This window comes from Silurus meridionalis, chromosome 8, assembly GCF_014805685.1.
Source record: "Silurus meridionalis isolate SWU-2019-XX chromosome 8, ASM1480568v1, whole genome shotgun sequence".
In the NCBI taxonomy this organism is placed as follows: domain Eukaryota; kingdom Metazoa; phylum Chordata; class Actinopteri; order Siluriformes; family Siluridae; genus Silurus; species Silurus meridionalis.
Window position 1 is genome coordinate 1102039 of NC_060891.1, and position 21891 is coordinate 1123929.

Here is a 21891-nt window from a genome sequence, read left to right on the forward strand (position 1 = left end):
CTGTCCTTCTCTATACTTCTCCATCAACATTCTCAAAGCAAATAAGGCATCTGTGGTGCTCTTCCTCGGCATGAAACCATACTGTTGCTCACAGATGGTCACCTCTTCTCTCAGCCTGGCTTCCACTACTCTTTCCCATAACTTCATGGTGTGACTGATCAACTTAATTCCCCTGTAGTTACTGCAGGTCTGCACATCTCCTTTATGCTTAAAGATCGGTACCAGCACACTCCTTCTCCATTCCTCAGGCATCTTCTCACCTTCCAAAATCCTGTTAAACAATCTGGTCAAAACCCACTGCCATCTCTCCTAAACATCTCCACGCTTCTACCGGTATGTCATCTGGTCCAACCGACTTTCCACTCTTCATCCTCTTAATCGCTGCTCTCACTTCCTCCTTACTAATCCTATCTACATCCTGCTTCACCAACTCCACATCATCCAACCTTCTCTCTCTGATTTTCCTCATTCATCAGCTGCTCAAAATACTCCTCCACCTTCTCAACACACTCTCCTCACTAGTCAACACATTTCCTCTCCATCCTTTACTGCTCTAACTTGCAGTACATCCTTTCCAGCTCGGTCCTCTGCCTGGCCAATCTGTATAAATCCTTTTCTCCTTCCTTAGTGTCCAACCTCTCATACAGCTCCTCATATGCCTTTTCCTTGGCTTTCGCCACATCCTCTTAACCTGCTGCCGCATCTCCTTGTACTCCTGCCTACTTTTCTCATCACTCTGTCTATCCCACTTCTGTTTTGCCAACCTCTTTCTCCTTATGCTCTCCTGCACTTCCTCATTCCACCACCACGTCTCCTTGTCTTCCTTTCTATTTCCAGATGTCACACCAAGTACTTTTCTAGCTGCCTCCCTCATCACTCCTGCAGTAGTTGCCCAATCATCCAACACCTCCTTAACACCACTGAGCCTCTCTCTGACCTCTTCCCTGAACCTCACACTACACTCTTCCTCCTTCAGTTTCCACCATCTTATTCTTCTTTCAGTCCTCACTCTCCTCCTCTTCTTCTTCGCCTCCAAAACCATCCTACAGACCACCATCCGATGCTGTCTAGCTACACTGTCCCCTGCCAACACCTTACAGTCTCCAATCTCCTTCAGGTTGCATCTCCTGCATAGCACATAGTCCACCTGTGTGCACCTTCCTCCACTCTTATCGTCACCCTATGATCCTCCTTCTTCTTAAAATAAGTGTTCACCACTGCCATTTCCATCCTTTTAGCAAAATCTACCACCATCTGCCCTTCCACATTCCTCTCCTTAAAACCATACCTACCCATCACCTCCTCATCACCTCTGTTCCCTTCACCTACATGCCCATTAAAATCTGCCCCAATCACCAACCGTTCTTTCCTAGGTACACCATCTACCACTTCATCTAATTCACTCCAGAATCTTTCCTTCTCCTCCATCTCACAGCCAACTTGTGGAGCATAGGCACTGATGACATTTATCATCATCCTTCAACTTCCACCTTCACGATCATCACCCTATCAGAAACTCTCTTCACCTCCACTACACTCTTACTGTACTCTTCCTTCAGAATCACCCCTACACCATTTCTCTTTCCATCCACACCATGATAAAACAGTTTAAATCCACCTCCAATGTTCCTGGCCTTACTCCCTTTCCACTTGGTCTCCTGAACACACAGCATATCTACCTTTCTCCTCTCCATCATATCAGCTACCTCTCTCCCTTTCCCCGTCATAGTACCAACATTTAAAGTACCAACCCGAACCTCCACTCTCCTACACTGCTCCTTTCCTGCCGTCTCTGTAGACGTCTTCCTCCTCTCCTTCTCCTCCTTCGGCCAACAGTAGCCCAATTTCCACCGGTACCCTGTCGGCTAACGATACCTGTGGCGGTCGTTGTTAACCCGGGCCTCGACCGATCCGGTATGGAATTCTCATTTGTGATCCGCATCTTTGATTTGGCACGTTTTACGCTGGATGCCCTTCCTAACGCAACCCTCCCCATTTACCCGGGCTTGGGACCGGCACTAAGAATGCACTGGCTTGTGCCTCCCTAATGGCTGGGTTGGTTTATATAAACATTATACATAACATTAATTGTCCATTTATTCTACACAAATGACGTGAAAATTGTGAACTCGATTCGTTTTTTTTCCGGCTGTTTAACTCTGATTAATTGAACGGTGTGATGATGTGAAAAGCAGGATACGAACTCGCTGTAAATCAGGATTAAATGTATTCCATGCTGATTCAGCAAACGATTCGGCCAGAGAGGTTTTTTTTTCTCTCTCCGTGACCGAGCGCATCCATTTATTTATTTAATTACAGCCAAGCAGTCGACAGAGCGAATACCAAAAGACATTTTTATTCATTGTTGGTTTCAAAAACGTCTTTGCAGGACTGTGACTGTCCAAGACCTCGGTTTATTTACATACAGCAGATCAGAATAGTTAAAATGGCAAACCGATAAACCGCAATACAAATTACGGTTGTTCATAAAAAAAAACTGTACATATTTCTATAAAAGTGATGTTTTTATGTTTTTCTCGCTGTGGCACTGAGCACGTTCTGGACACCGCACACGTCCATCGTAATAACGAAGGCTGAAGCAGTCCGTGTGTTTCAGCCTCACGCACTCACAAGTCGCGGAAAATGTTCTGTAAATTTTCATGGGAACGTCGGAAATATTCCAAGTAACAGGAATTTATGGGAACCGATTAGAAATTTGGGAAAATGTATATAAACTCTGTCATATACAAACATTTTCTTTGGCTATAAGATGACATGCATGCAAACTAATATCGATTTAAAAAAATTACATTTTTGACTGAATTAATTGTTAAATGTAATTTTTTTTTTTTTACATTATTTTGTGTGCAGGTTTTAGAGAACTTTCAACTAAAACTGCATTATGTTCCCTAAATTTATGTTCCCTGTTATAGGCTCACCTGCAATTTTGTAAATTCCCAGTATATTCCTGTTAATTCCCTTGGAATGTTTCCAGTCTTGAAAATTCCTGGAATTTTGCAACAAACGCACCATGCAAACGTTTGACTTCAAGAAAGAAAAGTAATCAAGTCTTAACCTTTGGCTTTCAGTTCATAAGGAAAATATACTCATCAATAAATAATAGAGCTGAAAAACCTAACAATAAAAGCACAGCTAAAAAAAAAAAAGGCACCAAATAAACAGATGCAACATCTGGATCGTCGTTCCTAGAGGTTCTATGCAGCCCAGGCTCACGTGATAGGACACACGTGTTGCTCTGGGCAAAAACATCATCCGAAAGTGTGGACACGTAAGCGTCTCTTCTTGAGCATCACTCATTGTGAGGGCTTTGGGAGAATTTTTCAGCTCGTCCAAAATCCCCTGCCCAAAACCTTGAACGTTTTACGTCCTGGACCTGAGAGTCACTGTACAGATTCATGGCTACGATGTGGTCGCCGTGGCGCTGCTCTTGGTGGCATTTTCGTAGAAACAGTCCTCGTTGATGACCGAGGTGAGGCTGTGGACGCTGAAGTCCCTCTCGAGCAGCGTGTTGAGGTCGACACCTGAACTCATCACCTCCGACTGGCTGTCGAAAGAGCGGCTGTGCTGCCTAAGACTCAGCAGCGCCGCCTGGCTGCGTCTCGGCTCGCTTTTCACCGAGCGCCGCCTCACGGCGTTGAAGTGAGCCCGCTTTAGCGGCGGCAGCATCTCCGGAGAGTTCACCTCACGACCTTCGGGTTCCACGCGAACCTCAGGGCTCAGGTGGAGCTCCTGGAGCCGTGACTCGATCGAGCCGGGCGTATTGGAGTCGCACCGAGCCAAGCGCTCGCTGAACCCGTCGTCGTCACTGAGAATATCCGACTCCCTCATGCCGATGTGTCTGAGGGCGGGGTTAGTGGGCGGTGCCTCATGTGGGGCAGGGGGCGGGTCTCCGCTGCTCTCGCTCGCTGAATCGGAGTCCAGTTGTGTGGACTTCAGAGCTTCACTGTGGGCGAGAGAGATGACGCCAAGGGGCTTCTGGCACAGCCAGGACGCTCGAGAGGAACCTGAAACACACACACACACACACACACACACACACACACACACACACACACACACACACACACACACACACACACACACACACACACACACACACACACACACACACACACACACACACACACACACACACACACACATATATATATATATATATATATATATATATATATATATACACACTTCAGCTTCCAAACTGGGGTAAGTCAATGGATTATGTATTAAAACTGTCTTTGGAGCTCTACACATCCCTCTCTGGATTTTGCAGGTCTGTGCCTGAAATCTGTTCTTCATCAGCATACGATGCTTTGATATTAAACACTGCTGTAGAAGAGTGTGTGTGTGTGTGTGTGTGAGAGAGAGAAACAGGACTGACCAAGTTTAGCTGATGAAGGTAAACTCCCCTTCATAGGAGTGAGCTGTTCTCTGCACGTTCTCTCGGCTGGCCGCTCGTTCGCTCGCATCCCTTTGCGCACGTTTTCCCGCAGGACGGCGCGAATCACCTTCACCATGTTCACTTTGCACTCGGGCGTGCTGACGGAGACGAGAGCTCGCAGTTAGAAACGGTTAGCATCGTTGAGAGCTTTACATCACAACCGAATGATGGTGTAGCTCACCTGCTGCACAGCTGGAACACCGTCTCGGGGCGACCCTCCTGCTCCGACCGGGTGTGGATCAACTCCCAGACACAGTTATTTTCTGTGTGCAGGGAAAAATAGAGAACAGAGCAGGTTTTGATCAGAGGCATTTAAAAGTTGACTTGAATCAAATTTGTCTGGGTGTTACAAAGTGCCCACACTGGAGACTCCTTTCATTAAATCTTAAATACATGATTTTCTCCTACTGAACTCTACATTTACATGTTTTACTTTTAAAATAAATAGAAACCTGTGATTGGTCTGAAGCCATGATTCCAGAATTTGTGTGTGTGTGTGTGTGTGTGTGTGTGTGTGTGTGTGTGCACGGTCGTACCTGCTGTGTTTCCCAGTCGCACCTGCAGTGCTGATCGAGGAACGAGCCAGCGGAACTTGAACAGGTCCTGATCTCCATGAGTGTGTGCAGTCCGTGGAACATTCTGTCTCACACACACACAATAGGAGCGTTTACATGGAGCATTGTAATCGGCTTGTAATTCAGATTGTAAAAGTCCAATTCTAATGAAAACGCGCCATATAAACACCTAAAACTGAATAAAAATGAAACCGAATTAAATTGTATGGGTTTCGGAGGGTTTGGAGAGATGACCATCCATTAAAAAGCTCAGCTTTCAAGGTATTGGACTTTGGGCCCTTGAGCAAGGCCCTTAACTCGCCTCTGATCAGATGCAAGTTTCTCTGGATAAGGGTGTCTGCCAAATGCCATAAATGTAATGTAACGTAATGCACGCATGTTTTGAAATCATTCCGATTGAAAGCATTAAAGCACGTGTAAACACCATGTCGGATTAGAGAATGTCTCGTAAACGTTTCATTCGGAATGATAAAAACCGTGTACATGGCGAAACACTCACCATTTTCTTCTTGAGCTTGTTGTTCTCTCTGTAGACGAGAATCACTGCTTTCTTAAACACTGACGAGGGAAAAGACACGAGTTTCAGAGAACAATGACGATCTGATTTCAACACCATCATCAGGTTTCTTTCAACAAACTCCAGTATCTGTAACTTGACAGATGTACGATTCTGTAGGAGGAGCTGCAACTCACCAAACACGGTCAGTTCCGGCTCCTTCTTCATGCGGCCCAGAGACGGCAGAGGGTTCAGCCACATCACTGACGCATGCTGGAGAAACTCACCCATCGAGATCTCAGACACCTGAGGGAGAACCACAGCCATGCAGATTTCCCAAAAATTATTAGAATAAATACCATTTTTAATTTGTATTGTAGTTGTTATTTCATACACAGATTGTCCAGCGCTCTGGATAAACCTGCCTCAGGGGGCGGGGCTTCGTATAAGCTCGGGTTGTGACATCACAACACCTTTTACATATGCAAATTATTAGATGACAAAAAGATGATAATCCCAGAATGTGTCTACACTCGACCCAAACTGCAGTGGTTCTAATTCCCACTGTAATATTCTATAACGTAGTTAGGAGTTTAATGGACGGAGTCTCCAGTGTCAGCACACGCTCAGGAGTTTTGTGGCTCCTCTGTAAAATCTTTTATCTTCAAGGTGGTTTAACGCTTCTATAACACACGTTCCGCAGGATGTTACACGTTTGTAGAAACCCAGAAGTGTGAGACGTTGTACCTCTTTTTCCAGGCCACTTTGTTCTGCCACCAGCAGGTCGAACACTGGGCCATAGTCCTCGTAGATCTTCTGCATCTCGTTTATATGGCTGGCCACTTTCTCCATCGCCTTTAAGGCCTCTGAGAACGAAAGAAACACACGTTATAGAACGCAAACGAAGCGTCTGAGCTGAAAGAGAACTCGTGTGGAAAAAACGAGAGTATGTGTACCGGTAAGGTGATAGTGCTCCTCGCTGTCTTTGTCGGTCAGAGACACCAGCTCTCGCAGCAGTAAGGGGTACTTCAGCACTCTCTGCACCGGTTTAATCAGATACGACTCTAAAGTAGACGAGTGCTGCTTGGTGGGATTCCTCGCGTCCAGGAACTCCTTAAAGGCTCGATCCGTTTTAGCTGAACACACACACAAAGTCATGCTAAATACATGAACCCATCATGCCACATCACACAGCCACAAGAGGGCAGCACATGGTCCCCAGGACCCCTTTCATCCCTTCACCACTCCATCCCACCTACCCTTCCAGCACCCCTGGGACTCCTCCCATCTCTCCATCCCACCCCTAACTCGTTTTTTATAACCACTGCAGTAAAAGCGTTTCACTGCAAAAGAACGAGGTGAGACTGGAGCAGCCGTGTTGCATCACCGACTCGTCCCTGAGCGACGCTCCCTCTCACACGGCATGCGATTAAACGAGCACTCGCACTGCCACCGCACACTCGCACGTCGGAGAGTAATTGGCAGGCAATTAACACTTAGGCAAAAAAAATCAACACGATCACTGCACGAGCAAATCTCCCGCACAACACACAGTGTGTGAGAAAGTGTAATTACCAACATTGCTGACACACTGTTTAGCTCAGGAGATCAGTGTGTGTGTGTGTGTATATATACAACACAAATTTAAGCCAAGTGTGTGAGTAAGTAGTAGGTGTGACCACGTCACAAGTCACTTCCACCTGCACAGCTCATGCGGCATTAATGAATGGCAGCGAATCCAATTATCTGTAGGAAATAGTAAAGAGGTACACAATCGTTTCTTCTGCTTGTAATTAGCAGATAGTAAGGTTTATTTACACGCTTGTGCACAGGTAAATCGACACAGATGGTTGATAGCGATAGTTTTTCCGGGTTGCGTTAAACAGTACGAGAGTGGCCTCTAGACATGAATCACTGATGAAACGTGCTGTTTGTTTGAAGTGTCTTTTTGTTTCTTATTAATTTTGGGTGTTTTAATTTATTTCATGTATGTGGTGTTTTTTCTTTTAGTAAGTATCCAGTTGATTAATCGGTTATCGGCTATCAGTTAATTCTATAAAGCCACACTTCCTGATTTGGGTGTTTTAGCGAGGAAACCCTCGCCTCTTGTTCCCGCTTACAGAACTGTTGCTCCGGTCCTGTAATGGGACGCATTAAAGAGATGTCGGGGGGCAGTTTTCTCCTCTATGCCTCACACTTTTATTCATTTTACACCAGGCAGCATGCCAGAGGCTGAAAGCAGGCCAGTGTTACACACATAAATCCACTTATATTTAGTCACACTCGAAATGTCCAGTTCGATTTAATGATTGGATATTTTGTATAGATCAGACCTCCGGCTTCGAGGAGGGATAATGCATTTTAGAGCGGATTACAAAGTATGAATGTAGGGATAATTATTCAGGCTGCACAGAAACTGCATTGCAGATGAACAGCATGATGCATATATTACATTTTAATGCAGAACGTGGATCTGATGATTTATCATGCAACATCTTCAGTGTGTTTAACCTTTAAATCCAAAGGTGAAGGGGGGGGACTAAATGACCTTTCTCCTTACTTTTTGTTTAATTTCTGAGGAAATACAATGAAATATAAAAGAAAAAAACACAAAATGGATCTGGAAGTACCTCTTTCCAGAACCTTCTGGACCTTGATGTGGTTGGCGCAGAAGCCGCTGTAGAGTTTGAAGTGATCGGCGTAGTAGAGAAACGATCCGCCCAGAGAAAACAGCAGCTTCTAAACAAAAGATGACGGAGAGAGAGAATAAAGAGAACAAACCATGATGGCTTAATCATCACGTTTATAAAGGATTGGAAAAAAATGTGACAAAAGTAAATGAAACAAAAGATGAATCTCAGAGACGGATATTACTGTCACAGCGAGTCGTGAAGACAAAATTTGTGCGGCGGCACTGGAACAGAACACAAGCAGCTCTCTGAGGCCGCAGACACACGTGAGTCTTACACCGGGTTTAACTCAGACGAGTGAACAGAGATTTTTTGTTTGATTGTACGTAGATTTTGGTATGATGAATCCGAACCACCAGCTCGACTGATTCCTCTGAACGATCCTATGATAATGTGGTAAAATTTATTAATGTTTGTGGATGCTAGAGATTTTGTTCAATCGTTTTTAACATATTCGCATCAGTAAAAAATGATTTCTTTAAATTGAAATATTAGTAAAAGTGCATCAGCCTCAGTTATGGAGATGAATCTCTAATGTATTCATGTTATTGACTTTGGATTAAATAGAATTAGTATTGAAGCATTACAGAGAAAAGTGAAGCTCAGAAACTCCCAGCAGACGCGGTTGCTGCCCTCGATGATTGTACGTAGCTTGTATACCAGTTTAACGAGTGTTTTTTGTGTGTAAAATGCGTTAGCTGCATCTGAACTCCACGCCCACGAGCAAGAACAGCAGAACAGTCGACGTAGACGTACCTTGAATTGCATGGGGGTTTCCAGTGTGCTGAAGTCGGGTGTGGAGGCAGTTCTCTCCTCCAGGGTCTGCAGAAACACCTTCTGGAAGTCCAGCATCTCTGGCAGACTCCCAAACAAACTCTCCATCTAAAAGCAGACCAAAAGCAGCCTGATGGGTCTCCACAGCTTTCAAATCATCTCCAGTGTGAGCTTTATCCATCATCATCATCATTGGGACAGTGTTTAACTTCGAGCACAGGAACGCTGGACATTTCCTAATGTAGGGTTCTACAGAGAGATTCCTGAGTGGGGCCTTCATGCGAGTGTGAGTGTAAACACACACACACACACACACACACACACACACACACACTCCTAAACTCGTCCTGACATTCAGTACTTAATGTTTATCACTTGGTCACATTATCCTGAGTGGTGCTACTTAACCGCTCGCTCTTTCTCTGTCCAAGGGCACGTCCTAGCACGCTAATGGCTCTTTAATGCGCCTCACTTGTCTCTCTGGAGACATCCTAAAGCACGTCGCAGTCCAGTTCCATTGAACCAGGCTACCACGCTAGCTATTAGCATTAGTCACAAATGGCTGGGAGTGGACTGGAATCCGGAACACGGTGATGCTCGAGGGGAGAACGACAGTAATGTACAAAATAAAACAACTATTTTAGGCTTGAAGGACTCGTTTTTACCTCATCCAGTGTGAGAAACGTCTCCATCTGCAGGGGCTTCAGGTAGATCTCAAACAAGCAGCTCAGATCCTGAAAGACAAAAACAAACAGCATTCAGTGTAAATTGTATCAGTGTATCCTGGTGTTTGTGCTCATTTAACAAAATTGTGTTTAATTTCACATCCCACATCACTCGTTCCCGCCGGGGGGGGTATTATGGGGGCGATTAGGGGGTGGGTTGGGGTAATAGAATGGTGTCTCGCCCACGCCGTCGCTGCGTGTTAAAGCATTGGCAGGCTGTCGCTGTATCAGGCGGAATATTCTCATTAGGCTGATTTATTGCGGTGCAGCAGAGCCAGCTCAGCACATCAGCACGCAATCGCTCAAACACACTCAGCCTTCTGCTCCCGATCCCGATCCTGTACAGCCACGCCGCCACCTTCTACACAATCTATACCAGGTTCTCGTTACTCTGATGATTCCTGCACCAACCAATCAGCGAGACCTGTAGCGTTTACCCATAACCCCCTGCTCCTGATGTGTGTTTCTAAGCAAATTCGCTTCTCATTTACCTTGACGTAGGATTTCTCCGTGTCCACCAGCTCCTGCACGACCTTGCGGAGTCTTTCAGTGACAGACATGTGTCGTGGACAGGGTCTGAGCAGCGCGGTGTCCTGTCCCACCGTCTCCTTCTGGACCTCCATCAGTCCTCCAGAAGAGTCCTGGAAGGAGTGATAAAGAGTGCACACCGTCTCCACGCTCTGCAACACACACACACACACACACACACTCGGTAAGGGATGGAAATATTCAGCCAGGTGACACATGATGTTTCACATGATGAATGCAGCGTCCCTCACACGTGAACTCGTCACGTTTCCTCCTCTTCCTCCTAAATCTGTCGCTTTAGATAAGGTCCCCGACGAATGTAGTACACATTATGCCTCGCTCCATCACTTCACATTCTCTCCTCCCTGTGTCTCGCCTTCGCCGAGACCTTCACAGAATCTCCTTCCACCTTCACTGCTGACCTTTTTTTCTTTTTTCACTTTTGCCCCTGATCTAACACGCATGTGCACATTCTTTACTTTCACACGTACAACCCATAATCAGGGACATTTTAATTAGAGACAGGACGACGCTTAGGACACGCTTTAGTACATAAGCCCCGCCCCTCTGGAAAAAAAGAGCCAATCACATCAGCCTGTTTTACGGATGCAGAATTTAAGTACTCTGAATTTATGAACACACGCATCACATCGATTCGCATCAGTGCATCGGCATGAACGTGCATTTTTATCACGATGCATTGTTTTTAACATATTTGCGATAAAAACGATTTATTTCTATATAATTATTAATAGATGCGCTATACTTTTATTATTTAGAAAGTGACTGATAATTTGTGCCCAGTATTTGATATGTAGACTGATTTCTCTATGGAGACCGAGGCGTGTCCTAAGAGTCACATACAATACAGATTAACATGGCAGAGGTAGAGCTGTAACTTCCTGCAGATACAACAGATAAAGTTTTCTAGTTTTCTTTAATCTTTTCTTTCTTTTTTTTTTTTGCACTACAAAGGCGTGTTTATGAAAGAGCCATATTAAATTGAAAAGCATCTGCACTGCAGCGCAATAATGGTGAATCGCATTGCATCGGTAGCTGCTTCTGTGTAAGCAATTGTATATATATTTGTGTGTGTGTGTGTGTGTGTGTATTGTGTGTTATATGTATCGCTTTGCATCGTGATGCAAATCGCATTGGCCTCAGTTCTGGAGATGCACATCCCTGCAATTCACACACACGTTCTGCTTTTTCTAAAAATCCTCGTTTCTATTTGTCTGTTTTTTTTTTTTTTATTTAACCTCTTCATGGTTAACTAGATAAAAGTCTGATAAAACACCAGGAGTGTCGCCAAGATGTCCGCCGAGCACACACACACACACACACACTGTTCCAGAAGCTTGCTTTAGTAAATATAAAACGACCTTCATAACAGCGATGGATTCGCTCTGAAGGTCATCAGCTTATGATCAGCCTGTGATCAGCGGGGGTCTGACTGCAGTACTTTTATTTAAGTCTGTGTATGTGGATGAAATAGGAATGAAAAATTTGAAGTCTATCATTAGGAAGTAAAACAGAAATGTATCCAAATGTTCCAAAAATGTTTTTTTTTTTTTTAGGGTTTTTTATTTATAAAATGGTGTAAATCTCTGGTGGTGTGATTAGAGTCTGTTTTATAGGGAGGGGGTGTAGAACTATATACATATACCATTACTGGTGTCACTAAAAGAAGTTCAGACCAGAGATCAGAGTGCTGCATCACACAGGAATCTCATACAGGGAGAATGAATGTTGTTACTAAAGCAAGAAACCCAATGAACCCAATTCAACACGTCTCCTTTCACTGCTGTCTGAACTGATAAGAAAAAACAAGCAGAACACACACAGATACACCTTAACGCCAACATCAGACTCGCTCGGTCTCCAGGCAGAGACCAAAAATCCCGTAATAGCAAAAAAAATAAATCAATTAGTCCTGTTTGGAAAGGTGCAGCGCCCACACACAGACACACACACACACACACACACACACAAAGAGCTATGTCAGCATTTCTCCCATCCCATTTCTCCACACATCTATGGAGACACAGTGGCTCAGAAACTCCAGCATGTTCCTGAGGAACTCTGAGTGACCTGAGACCTGATTGTGATCTTCTACACAAACACAAGTGTGAAGCTTCTGCATACAAATCAAATGACGAGTGATTCAGTTCTGTGTGTGTGTGTGTGTGTGTGTGTGTGTGTGTGTGTGTGTGTAAAACCAGCATCCTGGGAAATCGATAAAGGGCACAGAAGAAGCAAGTGCCACAATAGGGAGCTTTGTGGTGTGTGTGTGGGTGTGTGTGTGAGCAAGCAGTAAAGGGTGAGCGGGTACAGAGACGTGTGTGAGTCATGAGTCTCGAATGGAGCCTGCAGCGTTCACTAATTACCGCATGGCTGCTGCAGGGACTTAAAAAAAAAAAAAAAAAGAAAGAATGAAGGAAAAGAAGGAGAGAGTGATAAAGATAAAAAAAAGTTGGGAGAAAACGAAAAAGACACCGAGTAAAGACGGGAGCACAGATGTGATCACTGCTCCTCCCAGGAGCTCATTATCACTCATTAAAGAAGGAACAGATGCGCTCTCTCTCTCTCTCTCTCTCTCTCTCTCTCTCACACACACACACACACACACACACACACACGAACAGGCGGTTTGGAGACTGGTGATCCGCTGTGGCGCCCCCAAATGGGAGCAGCCGAAAGAATAAGAAGAATAAATACGATACATTAAAAGATCCATATGAAGCATCTTCGTGATGCGATATGATTCCCCACATTAAGATGCAGTGAGATACGAGATGTGATGGATAAATTCAGATGCTCTCCAATTCACTATGGTACTGATAGTTCACTTTTATTTCTTTGGTTCAGACAGACAGCAAATTATCAATTTACTTAAGTGCCTTCTGACTTCTAACTCATGTGCCATTTCACACACGCCTTTGTAGATGAAATTATACCAGACGTTTTATTCCTGTTGTGTATCCAGGAAGATGCAGCTCTACCTCTGCCATGTAAATCTGAATTCTATGTGACTCTCAGGAATACAATCTACAAATCTATTGGTCACAAATTATCGGTCACTTCTCAAATAATAAAATTAAACTGCGTCTGCTATTAATTATATATAAAAAAAAATGTTTTACCAACAAATGATTTGAAACGATGTATCGTGACACAAATGCAGTCTTGTATCTGATGTAACATGGACACACTGTTACAGGACCATAATCATGATGCCAAGGCTTTGATCGAGGATGTTTGTTTCAGCGTGGGTGAAGATGAGCAGCAGGATCCCACACAAAGCTGGAGAACCGCTGCAAGGCTAATGGAGAAGGGTGAGAAATGTACGTGAATCTGGTGGACCTGCAGGTAGAGTGACTCACCCTCAGCATTGCAACACGGCTCCATCATGATAAAGCCGGGGCGACCCGAAAATACACGTGGGATTAAAATAGAACCATGTGGAGGCGTGAGAGAGCGAACCAAAAAAAAGAAAAGATGGCATGCAGAGCAGACGTCTCTCTCTTTTCGCTTCTTTCTTTCCTGATTTGGCTGCATGTTCATGGAATATGCAGACGGTTCCTCTGCTTCAGCATGGTCCAAGTTACATCATCGCAACCAGCTACGCTCTAAACAATTCTTAAAGTTTGCTTGTCTTTGGAGTTGATGGTGAAAAGATTCCTTCAATGTCACGTGTATTAATCTCTCAGTCCCAAACACACTGAGCCTCCTGCCCTGGACACATTATTAAGTGTCCTGCACACTGCCCTGACCTCCTCAACCCTGCTGAACATCTTCAGTAACTGAAACTGGAGCCTCCTGGACATCACTGCCTTTCTCATTTTAGGCTCAGAATGGACACTAATCCCCACAGACACACCCCAATATCGAGTGGAAAGACTTCACAGAACAGTGAAGTCCCCAGTCTGGAATAAAACGTTCAGCGAGGACATATGGTGTGAAGGTTGGTATCAAAAAGTTTCGAGATTAGCTCTGTTTACAAGAAAGTATTTTATTTATTTACATTCACACACCATCACCTTCCCCCTTGCGCAGTAATACAGAGTCTTTTTTTTTAAGCGTGTCAAACACCTTCTGCGATTCACAGCAACCGTTGAGCTTCTGGAAGAGAGCGAAGTCCGCAGGAGCCAAATCTGGCGAGTAGGGTTGGTGCAGAAGTGAGATCTTAATGTTTCCGCTGAGAAACTCGAGTGTCAGGAGAGCTCTGTGGCAGATTTGCTCAAGTTTTAGGACTTGCTGTCCATGGTGAAATTGCAGATGTGGTAATGCACGTGGTCATTATAGCACCAGCTGGACAGCTCCTGATGTCTTTTGGCACTACTTATGAAGGTCGGTGCTCCCTTTGACTGTGCGTGCAGCCTTGTGCTCCAATCTGTTGGCGTGTTATAAAACTATTCTCAAAACATTTTGATATCACCTCGTATACAGGGGTGTTTAGGCTGGAACAGCATGTAATGTCAATAAGAAAATGAAGTCGCACAGAATTTTCAACCAAAATTTCTCCAAGAAAGGCTCCGCCCCCATGAGTTCGTCTCTACACTAATTCAGTAGGTCATGCTCAACAGGATGTCGAGATGACAGAGCAGAACCTCTCAGGTGGCAAGATCGGGTTTCAAAAACTGCAACAATATCGCTATCACATCCGCAACGGAAAACAGTGCTCACCCTAAAGACGAGTCTGTACAGGAGTCTCCACGCGGCACGAGCCTGACGCTTCGTCCTCCGGCCCAGAGAGCAGCTCTTCCTCCTCAGCCTTCCTGCTCTGAACGCTGGCATGATGTCTAAAATGTCAGCTCACACTTTCTCCCTGCTCCAGACCTCCTCTCTTCTCCTCTCTTTCTCTCCCATACCATCATTTGATGCTCACTAAGTTCCCCTCTCGATCTCTCTCAAGACTCTGTGTCAGGATCCATCAATCGATCATGAGCAGGTTCTGTAAACGCAGCAGTGGACAAAAAAACTGCTGCTGTTTGGTGAAATCTGCATATCAATGGACAGAAAGCGCTGGCCAGGTGCATTCTGGGAAACGCCTTCAGCTCAGAGAAGAAGCTGTGAAGGAACACGCTGCCAAAAACCCTCATCTCTCCACAAACATCAATACGACAAGGAATTTTCAGTACGCAAACGCTGCTGTTAATGCCATGGTCCGAGCCGTTAAGACGGAGAGCCATCACGACTCATCGGTACTCTCAGATAAGATTTGTGGGTTAGGGATCGGTACAGCAGACCTGAGGAACATGATGAGAAGACGTGGAGATCGTTCATTCTGCAGAAGAATCCTTAGCGATAGAACGCGGTCACGGATCGATGACGTAAAACTTCAGACGTGTTGTTTTCTTGCATGCACCAGTTTTTGATGCGTCTCACAATATGACTGAGATCCTACAGTGTGACGTGAGGATCATGTCTGACAAGCAACAATCGCTAATAAATATCCCACAGTGAGACCCGGCGTTAGTCATATGACTGAATACCCGTCCTTATAAATGATCCGTTGATATAGAAACAAGCGCATAAATATCACCCAGTAAGAACACCGTTGTGATCGAGACCCTTTTAGTGCCGACGTCACGATCACGTCAAGCTGCTAGCTGAAGGCAAAACAAACCAGCACAGAGTCGCTACACCAGGAACGCAAATAGCATCTTGTTGTGTTGCTAAGTGCCAGAATCGACAGAGTTCAGGCTCCGATTTGAGATTTTATCTCACACCAGACAAAAAAACTAAACAAAACATGACAGCTGTGATCAAACGCTTCATCATATAAAATACGGTTAAAGAAACTAGTTTTTTTTTGTTGATATGTTACGTTTACGTCTTAAAAAGGAAGAAGTAACAGTAAACAAGCCCATGTTCTGGGTCAACGTTATGCTAGCTCACGAATCAGATCGTCCATTGATTTGTGTTTTACGGCTCGGCCAATCAGGTTCCGTTTGTTTTCAAATAACATTTGCGGTCCTGGACAGCGAGCGACCTTAACTAGTCGGATCAAATCGGATTATTGAGGAGTCGTTGTTTAAAAACAAATGAACAAAACGTAGTAGCTAGCTAGCATCAGGAAAATCGTTCCGCCTCCACCTAAGCTCCGCCCACAAAAAACCCTTCACAATGTTTACTAACTGAAAAAGGGTCAATACGCATATTTATTGTTCTTTCCTCTTTGATATCGATTGTTCGGAATGAAAACAGTTTGATATGTTCTGACAGCGTGATGTTGTACAAAGTGCAGTAAGAGGAATAAAACCCTGAGAGAGCAGGAGATTGAAGATGGTCGGCGCTGGGCTGGGATGAGAGCTGAACCCATTGCTCAGAGGAAAGTGTTCTGCCATGCAGCAGTAAAAGCATCGACGCCTCATGATTCTTCCCTGAGGTGAAAGCTATTGTGCCACGCTGCCATCTTCTTTTTAATGCTCCATAAATAAGGACTCACACTCGTAAATCAGCCGAGAGCCAAAGTTACACCTTCGTTCCTGTGCTGGTCTACAGACTCCATTCACACAGAGGTTCAGTCGAGAAACCAGAGAGTCACGAAATCTCTGTACAAAGATACAGCGAGGAACAACACTGTATCTGCACTGGACTGTAGGATTAAACACATCTGCTAGGCCTGAGCTCCAAGTCTCTAAAACACTGTTCACCTGAAATGCATGAGGTAAATAAATAAATAAATAAATAAATAAATAACACAAATAAATGGATGAATAATAGACGATGTAGCAAAAGGTTTCAAGACTCGTTTTAATATTATAATAAATGTTCGAATTTAAACGTATGAATGTGTTTCAGAGTGGAGTTTCTCACTCTCGCTTTAGAACCCTGATGTCCTTGAGATCCTCCACAAGCTATTTCTCCCCAGTTCATGAAGGTGGAGAGACAAAAGCCGGACCTGGCAAAGTGCTGCCTTTTAACTGCCATGAGAACTGGCCTAGACCCACTAGTGTGTGTGTGTGTGTGTGTGTGTGTGTGTTTGCTTTAGATCTACAGCTCTGTGGAAGGAGTTGGCAGAGATGATTAGCTCAGAGCTGTACTGTATAGAGTCTGAGTGGCTCAGTTCTTGAAGGACAGAGGTCTGGGGGATGTATGGAGGACATTTTATTTATATTTAGGACATGTTTGTGAAGGATGCAGAACTACATGTAGCAGTGCGAGTGCCTTAATTGCGGTTCGGTTTGTCGAGGAAACCACCAGTGTCTGTCTCAGAGACGCTCATCTCACGCCTCACTGAGCAACTCGCAACGTTCGTACTTTGAGCTGGCCACAAGCTTCAGGACCTCAAAGGGTTATCATAAACATCCACATGATCAGAGAAGAAACATATTAGATGTTAGATGTAAGGAAACATGGCTGACCTGGCCATCAATATTCTTTCGTTTGTAGAACATCACGCTGTCAAATAATATCAAAACTTTTATTTCTTTGGTTTAGACAGACATGCCTCGGTCACCGGAGCTTCTGAGGTTGGCTCTTATATCCCATCTTTTATTTTTCAATTATTTTTCCTTCAGATTTTAGATTGATATTTTAAACATCTTAACTGTTCTGCTGTTTTTTTTACTTTCACAATTTTTAAGGCTCGTAACTGGCATGTGATTGTCACGTTTCATTACTCAGGCAGCTCATTTATCAACACAGGAGTTCGGAGGTCACTGGTTCAGAAGTTTTTAACGTGCAAAGGTTCTTCATAACAGAGACGAATAACAAACAGCAAAAAAGATGCTTTAAAGCCACTACTTGTAGGAAGGGGAAGTGGTAGCTCAGTGGTTAGGATGTTGGACTGCAGATCGGCTGGTCGTGAGGTCAAAGCCACAGGCAAATCTGCCAAATGGCAATAAACATGAACAACAACAGGGTGGTGTGATGTGGACCAGGAGTGTTTTGTGGAACACTGACTCTTAAAATTGTTGATATTTTTCAGATTCTGTGTACTGGTCTGTTAAACAGCTGTGATAAGAGATTCGTCTTTTCCAGTAAGTTAAAATACATTTTTTTAGGGCTTATATTATTTTACTAATAAAAACAATTTTTCACTAAACATTTGTTTTACTGATGCGCCAAGTCTCAAATCGAGCACCAAAATCCGCCATGATGCACACATCCGGCAATAAAAACCGTCCGTGTGGAAACAGCAAAAGTTTGTTCGGTGTCCTGATGATGTAAGTCATTTAAAACACCATCATTACTTTAAAACATTTACAAGGATGTTTAGACTTAATTTAACCTACTAGACTTCACCACGTGATGTACACATGCGATTTATTTGATAATGTTAAATCACACATCGTTAAAACAACAATTACGATATTATAACAGGCGATATATATATCGCACAGTCCTACTCCTACTCTGTGTGTGTGTGTGTGTGTGTGAAATAGTTTTCCCACAGCCCATAAATTCGCTTCGCCCCCAAACTTGGCTCATTCAAAAGCAACTCGTTGAATAGAATAGAATCTTTATTCTACAATGAAACAAAGCGTTCCTGCTGTTACCACGGCAACTAAAGTCACTAAGCAACTAAAGCTACACTTTTTACGGCACGAGGGACAAAATAAGGAGGCGGTCGCTTACTGGTTAAGGCATTGGACTTTGTGATCTGTAGGTTGTGAGTTCAAATCCCAGCAACAACAAGCTGCTTGTGCCCCTGAGGAAGACCCTTAACCCCGTCGCTGCACAGCTGTATGAAGCAGAAAATGTAAGTCGCTCTGGATACAAAATGGCATAAATATAAATATCACCTCATTCCGATTCTGTTTCGGAATCCAAAATTAAATGCTGTTTGTTTTTTGACCAAATTGCTGTGAAATTATCTTCCAGTGTTGGGCAGTAATTAAGTAAATGTACATGTGGTTCAGGAAGCTGTTTGTTCCTTCTAGTTTGCTTGTATGAATTGCGTTACATTCAGCGTCGTCTGTTTTCAGGAAACCGAGCCGTGTCCGTGTGCAGGACGCTGCAGGATAATACATTTATTCCCTGATATTCTGCAGACTTTTTGTTTGCAGAAAAATAAGCAATTGGCTTCATGAAATAGAGACCCGTCAGGACAAAACTCATTCTGATTCTATTAGACGGAGATCTCGAGTCACTTCAAACTGCACTCCATTCGTCTCGGCTGTCGGGCCGTGTGTGTGTGTGTGTGTGTGTGTGTGTGTGTGTGTGTGTGTGTGTGTGTGTGAGTGTGTGCACATACAAGCCCTCTGCCTGCTTCCAATGATTGATCTGAGGACGCCAACTTGGTGGTGTGCAAAAACAAACCCCAGTCAGCTCCCAATCTGTGTGTGTGTGTGTGTGTGTGTGTGTGTGTGTGTGTGTGTGTGTGTGTGTGTGTGTGTGTTTATGTGTGTGTGTATGCACGCGCGTGTAATAAGCAGGCAGCAAAAATTTCATGGAGCAAAATGAGCGAGTGATAACTAATCACGCCAATCAGACCACGACACAGCTGCAGCACACACACACACACACACACACACACACACACACACACACACTGCAGAGCAACGTGTTGAATCTTACCTTGCTGTGCTGCACGGCTCGGAGGCTCTGGCGATGGTGTCTCCTCGTCTCTACCTCGTTACCCGAGGCCTCGGACACACAGGACACGTCTGAGGAAAGAGAATAAACAGCACTTTACTTATGCGTCCTCCTGGTTAAAAACAGCTGGACTGATGTGGTGATTGTGCGATTGCAATCGATTTTCCCAACGCAGACGAGTGCGAGTACGGTATGATGAGGAGCGACATCACAATCTTCAGTTTCTTTGATTGGAATTTAGAAAATCATTCTTAATTCTGATTGGTTATCAGTAGCGCAGCTGTAAATCTCATGTTATATTAAAACCCTATATTAATGCTTTAAGTTAATTAAATGGATAAACTGCGGTGGAATAAAACACCAGGTGCATGTTTTTATAAGAGACTTTTCATCACACAATCCTGTGAACAGGTATTTCCCTCTAACAGCACGAATCTCCTGCTAGCGCTTTCACAGTAACACTAGAGACAGTAAGATTCACATATAAAAGTGTGCATTTTTGCACATTTTCTTTGTAGATTGTAAACTGTTTCTCAAAGGCGTTCTCTCAGCACCACTGCTGCTACGTGAATATGATGTATCACAACACTACGGAGACAGAGGCGTGTCCTGGGAGTCACATAGAATACAGATTAACATGGCAGAGGCAGAGCTGTAACTTCCTGCAGACAGGGCAGGAAAAGAACCTATGGTTTTATTTAATCTTTTTTTTTTTTTTATTTAATACAAAGGTGTGTGTGTGAAAGGGGCCATGAGTTAAAAGTCAGAAGGCACTTAAGTAAATTAATTTGCTGTCTGTCTGAACTGAAGAAATAAAAGTGAACTATCAGTACCATAGTGAATTGAAGAGCATCAGTTTATCCATCGTATTGATTCGTCTCGCATCACATCGGTAGCTGCTTCATATGCGTCTTTAATGTATTGTATCGTAGGCTACGCATCACAATGCCTCAGTTATGGGGATGCACATCCATAAGTAACTCATCTTTTATAAGTCATCTATGTTTTGTCTAACACACACACACACACACACACACACACACACACACACACACTGCAGCTTGATATAAAAGAAATGTTTTCTATCCCTGTAGAGAGTGAACCACGCCGCAGTGTGCAGTAAAAATCCTCAGCAGGTGATATTTTATTAAAAGGCGTCTCACTGAGGGATTGTTAGCGATCTTCCTCATCATCAAAGTTTCTGCAGAGAAGAAATGGCGCCCCTACAGGCACACACTGGAACCTGAGTCAGGACTGGTGACGAGGAAGACACGCTCGAGGTGCTGATGATTACAGAACGTGGGTGAAAATGAAAGCAGGGAGAATGAGCTGAAGCGGCTTTCAGGCCAGAACTCTAACACGCAGATCGTCCCAATATTCTCCATTAATCACGATATCTGAAATCTCACTGCCTCACGAATTCTTCCAGTCTTTTAAAAAACAAGTAAAAAAATTTATACATTTCTTTTAAATGTTTTTTGCTGTTACATGGCCACAAAAATTTGCATCGTTTTCTAAAGCAAGAATATTAATATTACATTAATTTACATTTTAAATCAGTCAAGATTCTCACACAGACTGGTTTTGTGTATTTGTCAAGACCTTCCATTGATTTCATTATTATTGAAGCTAATGAACTGCAAGATTCTGAAAGGAAATCATTTGGATTATTAGTTTTCTTAAAGAAAAGTGCTATTTTTGCATTGAATTATGAGGACTTGCTGAGCTCCTTATGAGGACCTGCTGTCATTGGTGTCCTATCTTTATGGGGACCTCTATATAACAACTAGAACATATAACACCACACTCTCAATTTCTTTCTGCACCATTAATTGCATGTTTTCCCATCCAGATCATTAAATAAAATTCACCTCATACACACACAAATAGTTCTGCTGAATGTTACCGTATATTTAAAAAAATCTGTGAATATCAGATGCTGTACAGAAACACGGGGTCACTGATGTAAAAACGACTCAATAGCTCTCTCTCTCTCTCTCTCTCTCTCTCTCTCTCTGGTCCCTGTATTTTTATCGAGTCATAAGAACGCTGAGGAAATTTCACTTCTAAACGCTGCCTCGCAACTGGTTGTGGTCGT

The 21891-nt window shown here is 43.8% G+C and overlaps 1 protein-coding gene across 3 annotated transcripts in view; it reads right to left on the reverse strand.

Annotated features, from left to right (window-relative positions):
* Window positions 1–2340: 2340 nt before the first annotated feature.
* Window positions 2341–21891, reverse strand: part of tiam2a (TIAM Rac1 associated GEF 2a) — a 75360-nt gene continuing 55809 nt past the window's right edge. For all 3 annotated transcript variants that reach the window (XM_046855492.1, XM_046855491.1, XM_046855493.1), the window contains exons 15-27: window positions 19776–19864; window positions 10211–10399; window positions 9660–9728; window positions 8977–9102; window positions 8161–8269; window positions 6487–6666; window positions 6278–6396; window positions 5728–5836; window positions 5534–5592; window positions 4996–5098; window positions 4641–4722; window positions 4400–4557; window positions 2341–4025 (exon numbers count right to left, since the gene is read on the reverse strand). In XM_046855492.1, the coding sequence (XP_046711448.1) occupies window positions 3421–4025; window positions 4400–4557; window positions 4641–4722; window positions 4996–5098; window positions 5534–5592; window positions 5728–5836; window positions 6278–6396; window positions 6487–6666; window positions 8161–8269; window positions 8977–9102; window positions 9660–9728; window positions 10211–10399; window positions 19776–19864 (1997 nt within the window). In that variant the 3' untranslated portion in view covers window positions 2341–3420. The remainder of the gene's footprint in view (window positions 4026–4399; window positions 4558–4640; window positions 4723–4995; window positions 5099–5533; window positions 5593–5727; window positions 5837–6277; window positions 6397–6486; window positions 6667–8160; window positions 8270–8976; window positions 9103–9659; window positions 9729–10210; window positions 10400–19775; window positions 19865–21891) is intronic.